At 60.7% G+C, this 6,648-nt stretch overlaps 1 protein-coding gene across 1 annotated transcript in view; it reads left to right on the forward strand.

The window, feature by feature from the left end:
- Positions 1 to 975, forward strand: part of LOC105537864 (chromosome unknown open reading frame, human C7orf50) — a 139,789-nt gene extending 138,814 nt beyond the window's left edge. Inside the window, exon 5 of the mRNA XM_011977565.1 lies at positions 665 to 975. Within this exon, the coding sequence (XP_011832955.1) occupies positions 665 to 844 (180 nt within the window). The 3' untranslated portion in view covers positions 845 to 975. The remainder of the gene's footprint in view (positions 1 to 664) is intronic.
- The last annotated feature ends 5,673 nt before the right edge of the window (positions 976 to 6,648 follow it).

The raw sequence follows: 6,648 nt of genomic DNA on the forward strand, positions 1-6,648 counted from the left end.
AAAGAAAATGCATCTAAAACTTTGCACTGCATACAGAACTAGCCAGAAAGTGAAATGGTTGCTCCAGAATGGGAGACGTTTGCAAGTCCCACATGAATGAGAACTCTGCTAACTCAATAATGAAGAGAGCCCGGTTTTGAGAGCTGCTGCCACAAGGACCTGAGGAAACCCGTCTGCAGAGCAGATTTGCAGGTGGCCGGCGAGCCTGCGCAGAGGAGCCCCCACCACCAGCAGACAAGGGTCAGGCCACCAAGAGATGCCACCTGGCCACTGCCACCCTGAGTGGAAAGAAAAGCACTCCAAGTGCCAGAGCGTACGCGGCTTTTTGTTCCGAGTGCACATTTTATCACGGCCTACCCTTGTTTTATTTTTGTCATGTTTTCTCATTTTTCTGAGGATTTTTACAATGTTTTTGAAATGTCCTTCTCCCCGCGCGGCTTCTGTTTTAGCCACAGGTTGATTCAGTGTTCTCTCTGCTTCTAACAGGTGTTTCTTCTTGCAGCATCTGGGGCAGGGTCTGTGGCCAGGCCACCTGCTCCCTCGGGCTGCGGTGGGAGGACGGAAGCCTGAGGCCAGGGTGTCCTTGGCTGCAGTATCTTGTCTCCTACTGCTCAGTGGCCCCGCCCTGCCCTACCCCTGACCGACTCTGTCTCTTCCCTGTCAGGTTCCCGATGAGCACTTCTCCACCATGCTGGCCTACCTGGAGGGGCTGCAGGGCCGGGCCCGCGAGCTGACGGTCCAGAAGGCAGAAGCTCTGATGCGGGAGCTGGACGAGGAGGACCCCGATCCCCTCCTGCTGGGGAGGGTCCAGCGCATCCGGCAGGTGCTGCAGCTGCTCTCCTAGCGGGTTCAGCGCGGGACGGGGCCACTGCCCAGCGCAGGGCGGCCTCGGACCACACAGGGTGCAGCTCCTCCGGCGGTGGGGGCCGGGATCACCAGCACCAGAGCCTCGCAAGGGCCCCTTCTGTCCTCCAGACCCTCCTTGGCCGGAGACAGTTGTGACAGTGACGACGGGTTCAGTGCCTTCAGCACAGAGCGTGGACGCTCTGGAATCACCCAGACACCTGGCCTTGGAGGGGCCCTGGAGCCCTGGGAATCTGCTTGGGAGGGAAATGTCTATTTTTCTACCAGGAATATTTTAGGGATTGGGCCACGCTGGCTTCTCCTGCCAGCTGCAAACCTGCACCTTCCGCCTGATTCCCCATCCCCCTGCGTGGGCTGCGTTCCTGGTCCCCTGCCCGCGTCTATCCAGGGGCCTGGCTGTTGCCTGTTTTCCTTTGACCCCACACAGCCTCAGTGCTCGTCATGGGGAGTCCCTGCTGGGGGCTTGTGGAGTCAGATCATGTACCTGTGCAGAAACCGTCTCTGTGGCCGCATTTGAAATAAAACACGACCCACCAGGGGCCGTGGGTCCTGCTCTGCCCGGTGCGTCCCCTGCCTGTGGACTGCAGAATGCGCGTCCCCCATGCCAGCGCGTCCCCGATGCTAGCGCGTCCTCCATGCCGGCGCGCCCCGGGCTGAGACCCCGCCTTTAGTGGTGGCCGTCCCAGGATGCCATTCGTAGCTCTCTATGTGTGGCATTCCTGGCAGTGGGTGCTGGCTGACCACTTGCGTTCAGGCCGGCCGTTTCCCAGCGCTGTCAGTGACTGACCCTGCCAGGAAACACACTTGGACCACACAGAATTGAGCCACACACTTCCTGTTCCTAGCAGCCTGTGGTCCCCAAGTGATGTGAGGTGCAGCAGGGCATTGAGAGGGCCATGGTGACCACAGAACTCTGGGCAGCTGCCGTGGAGGGCCGAGTGGCCATGGCGAGGAGGTCCATGCACCCCTGCGAGGCCAAGTCTGTTCCTGGCCATGGTGAGGAGGTCCGTGCACCCCTGCGAGGCCAAGTCTGTTCCAGGATGGGCCCCGGGGAGGGCTGAGTCCAGCGGCTCCGGCCTGGGCGTCCACAGAGCAGACGCCCAGGTGCTGCTGCCCCAGAGCTCCCTGCTGCCTGGCTCAGGTTGGGGGTTTGTGCTGCCATCTTAGTGCTCCCCTAACTGATGGTGGAGCAGAAAAGTAGCTGCAGCCACCACCTGGCAGCCTTGGGACGCTGGCTCAGGCCCTGAGTGCCCCCTTGAGTGCCCCGCCCCCCAACAGAGCTGCTGAGGCTGAGGTCAGGCTGCCTGGCTTGGTTGCCCCTGACCCACAGAGCTGCATGCAAGCTGGGAGGTGGGAGCGTGGCCTCACCACCGTGAGAGCTGTGAGGCACAGGCTCCAGGCTGTCATCCTGGGGAGGGCTTTAGGCTTCTTGGGGCCTGTACCTCAGAGTGGTGACTGACCTCACTGTGACCCACAGACGTCTACTGTGACTTCCATCTTAGCTCCCTTAAGACACCCAGGGCTGGGCTAAAATGTGGTCCAAGCTGAGGAGCTGGGTCCATACATCGGGGGGGTCTGGGCAGGTCTGGCTGACTACTCAGGCCGTCTCTATGTGGGCATCAAGACTCGGGGCTGGAGGAGACCCTAAGGACCGAGTCCCCAGGTCTTCTCTGTACCCACCGAGCTGTGGGAAGGCGATGAGGCTGTTTGCTCTTCTGTGACCAGCAGCCAGCCCCGTCTCACCCACCGTTGGGGCCAAAATTCTGACCACCCACGACACAGGCCTTGCTGTGTGCACTGCATGGGCCCAGGATGGGCCTTGCCAGCAGCAGGCGAGGAGTTCAGCCCCTCCTGGTGCCGGTCAGGTGAACTCACAAACAGGAAGGCACGTTGCACAGCACGAACCTTCAGATCGGCGAGGCGGTACCTGCGATCTGGGTCCTGGCAGCACAGCTCTGCAGAGAAACTGCTCGGAAGGGTCCGTGGCCAGCCCAGCAGTCAGGGTGCTCAGCGGCCGCTATGCTGGGAGGCACCTTAAACACCAACAGACAGTAGAGGCAGACCCGCAGAGTGCAAAGAAGGGCTGATAGATCCGGAACCATGGCTCTGAGCTTCCCAGCAGCCAAATCAGAAAGGGAAATGTGGTGGGTACTGCTGAGTCCTCACTGACAGTTAAAGGGAAGAGTTCTTGAAGACCTGGGCCTCCCTTCGTCAGCACACATGCTCCTGTAACACCGGCTGGGGAGTGCTGTCTTGTCAAGGGTCCCCACCTCTGTGGGTCCTACGGTGCCAAGCTCCTCAGGGCTCCCTGGCAAAAGGTGCCAAAGGGTGGTGCGGAGATGTCACCTGGGACGCAGCTCAGAGAACCATGCAATGCCCTGGGGTCTCCCTACCCCATGCAGGTCAGTGAGGGCACCCACCCATGCAACCCCAAGGCCAACCACACGGGGCCACCTGTGCTAGGGCTGTGTGTGCCGGAGAACGGGCTGTGAGTCCCTGTCTCGGCTGGCGCTTGTGTGGGACTCCTGAGCCAGGAAGCCTCCGGCTAAGGAAGCCCCACCTTAGCCTGGAGACGACCCTCACATCCGTCCCTTACATGTGTCCCTGGGCAAGTGCTCCTCACGGTGGAGAGGGCAGCTGCTGACCCGCAGCAAGCCAGGTGGTGGATTGAGATTTGTGCCAAGTGAGGGGCCAGACTTCAGTGCGGGTATGCGTGCTGTTCCTTCGCATATGTCCAAGGCCGTAGGTGATGGGCTGTGACAAAGCATCTGGGCGGAGCTCAGGGAGGAATGTCCCTGCAGTGAGTACGTAGGCGTGTGCAGGTGTCAGAACCACCAAACCACACACTGATAACTCATGCCGGGTGGGGCGGCTCACGCCTGTAATCTCAGCACTTTGGGAGGTGGCGGCGGGAGGATGGCTTGAGCTCAGGAGTTTGAGACCAGCCTGGGCAACATGGCTAAACCGCCCTCCTACAAAAAATTAAAAATCCGGGGGTGGTGGCATGTGTCTGTAGTCACAGCTACTAGGGAGGCTGAGGTGGGAGGATGGCTTGAGCCCAGGAGGTTGAGGCTGCAGTGAGCATTGATTACGCCACAGAGCAAGACCCGACATCTAAAATAATTTTTTTTTTAGGGCTGGGTGTGGTGGCTCACGCCTGTAATCCCAACACTTTGGGAGGTCACGGTGGGCGGATCACGAGGTCAGGAGTTCGAGATCAGTCTGGCCAACATGGTGAAACCCCATCCCTACTGAAAATACAAAAATTAGCCAGGCATGGTGGTGGGCGCCTGTAATCCCAGCTACTCGGGAGGCTGAGGCAGGAGAATCGCTTGAACCCGGGAGGTGGAGCTTGCAGTGAGCAGAGATTGCACCACTGCACTCCAGCCTGGGCGACAGAGTGAGGCTCCATCTCAAAAATAAAAAATTTTTTAATCAAAAGGAACACTGGAAGTCAGAATCACATTTCCCGTGGGGGTGAGCAGATCTATGTAGACGGGCTTTCTGGGGCAAAGGGGCCTCCCTGACATTGGGGGTGTGAACACTTGTCAGAGCAGCACTGAGACCTGAGGAAACCATCCCCTGTCCCAGCCCACCCAGCCTCTGAGGAAGCAGCCTCTGAGCAGTTTGTTACAGGATTGACGTCTGACAAACAGCTCACACCGGGTGCTGCCTGCTCACCTCCACCAAGAATGACAGGTTCGGCCACTGAATCACCCTCAGAGCACTTTCCTCCCTCCAATCCCCCAAGACAGTGGCATCGTTTTAGAAACAGGGTACCACTCTTGTCGTACAGGCTGGAATGCAGTGGCATGAGCTCTGCTCATTGCCACCTCCACCTCCCAGGCTCAAGCGATTCTCCTCCCTCAGCTTCCCGAGTAGCTGGGGCCACAGTTGCTACCACTGCACCCGGCTACTTTCTGTATTTCTTGTAGAAGTGGGGGCTCACTGTGTTGCCCAGGCTGGTCTCAAACTCCTGGGCTCAAGCGATCCTCCCGCCTTGGCCTCCCACCGTGCTGGGATTCCTTCCAGCGTGAGCCACCGTGCCTGGCATTTATTTCTGGATGACTGGGTGCCCAGTGTTCACATCCCAGAGCCTCAAGCTGACCTTCCAGCCCGGGCCGGCGCTGTCCGCTCCCGACTCCTCTCCCTGGAGCCCCGGCCGCCTCCAGCTGGGCTCTCCCCCTGCCTGTCCCTGCACAGATCAGGTGGCGCCACCTGCCGTCCGTCCAGCTCCTCAGTTCCTGCTCCGGTCACAGTCACGCCACGCGCCCTCCAGTGGCTCCCAGGGATCAGTCTCTCCACCGCACGCTCCAGCTGCCGTCCCCCTGCCCTGCCTGGGTCAGGCCACCAGGCCTGCCCACCGGGACCTCAGAACTGCCGGTACCCCTGCTGGCTGCACGGGTTTCACAGATGATAAAGCTGAGCGCAGCCTCAAACCCTGAATAACCATCAAAGTTAAGATCCTTCAGACTCTTCCAAGCCTCACCTCATCATCCGTGGCCCAGCAGTCCAGAGCCACGGGCCACCTACCCGCTTGTTAGGCAGCGGCAGCTACGCGATGTACTCTGACCTCAGACACCCCAGGACTTTGCTTAGATTTCACAAGGGACTGGGTGCAGGCAGGAGGGGGTGGAATTTGGCCAGTGATGGGCCTGCCTCAGGGCATTCGTGAGACCTGCCTGGAGAGAGCTGGGCGCTGGGCTGAGCTGTCTAAGTCCCGCTGCCCTCTGAAGCCCGGTGAGCCCACCCAGCCCTGCCATCATCCTGCCTCCTTCCCCCTCACCATCCAAGAGGGGAAGAAGAACCCCGCCCTGAGGGAGCCCCAGCCATCACGGGGAGAGCCCAGGTCCCAGAGTGAGGCGAGCTTCCAGCCTCTGGGTTCCCGGCCAGAGGTTTCCTGATGGGGGCTGCCCACTCCGAGGGAGGAGCTTCAGGACATCTGAACCAAGACCCCCACCACACTGGACGCCGCCCCCAGCCCCTGCATGTGTGTGCCCTGCAGGTGTGGGTGAGCGGTGGCGTGGCAGCTCCCTTGGGTCACTTGGGTTCTGTTTAACGGCGTCTCCGTGGGTAAAGCTTGGCCTCCTCCTAAGCCCGGCCCCCCCGGCCCTCAGATGGCCTCCTCCTCCGAGCTTGCTGTGGGAGGTTTGCAGATGACTCGGGGACTGTGGTTTTGTTTTACCTTGACTTGGGAGGGTAATGGGAGGCCCGTGCGGCCCGGCTGAGCGCCAGCCTCAGACCCAGAAGCAGATCTGGGGCCGAGAGCCGCCTGCCCACCCCAGGAGGGTCCTCCCCTGGAGACCGAGAGGTGGGGGGTGCAGGGGCCGGAGTCGGCGTCCCCCCTGCTGCTGAGGACAGACGTCCGGGGAGCAGCTCAGCCCCGTCGTGAGCCATGGGGTTCAGGGTGTCTGCCTCTCCCGTGACATCTGGGCACCGTGATGTCCACAGAGGCATCTCCTGAAATCCACGCGCAAGAAAGCTGGGCTCACGGGCTGCCCCCGCCTGAGTTCTCCAGGACCCTTGAAAAGGACCCGTCTGCAGGTGCGTGGATAAAGCAGCACCAACTCCCTCCCCACTCACCCGAGGTCCCCAGAGCCCTCACACCCACAGACCCAGGAAGGAGAAGGGCTGGGGCGGGACTCGGAGCAGCTGTCCCGAGTCTGTCGTCTCCCGAGACGAGAGTGGAGCTTCAGCCTGGGAAGATGAGGAGACTCTGGAGGTGACGGTGGTGGCTGCACAGTGCAGCAAATGTGGCTGTGCCCCTGAACTGTGCACTTAAAC

This window comes from Mandrillus leucophaeus, unplaced genomic scaffold (assembly GCF_000951045.1).
Source record: "Mandrillus leucophaeus isolate KB7577 unplaced genomic scaffold, Mleu.le_1.0 Scaffold180, whole genome shotgun sequence".
Classification (NCBI taxonomy): domain Eukaryota; kingdom Metazoa; phylum Chordata; class Mammalia; order Primates; family Cercopithecidae; genus Mandrillus; species Mandrillus leucophaeus.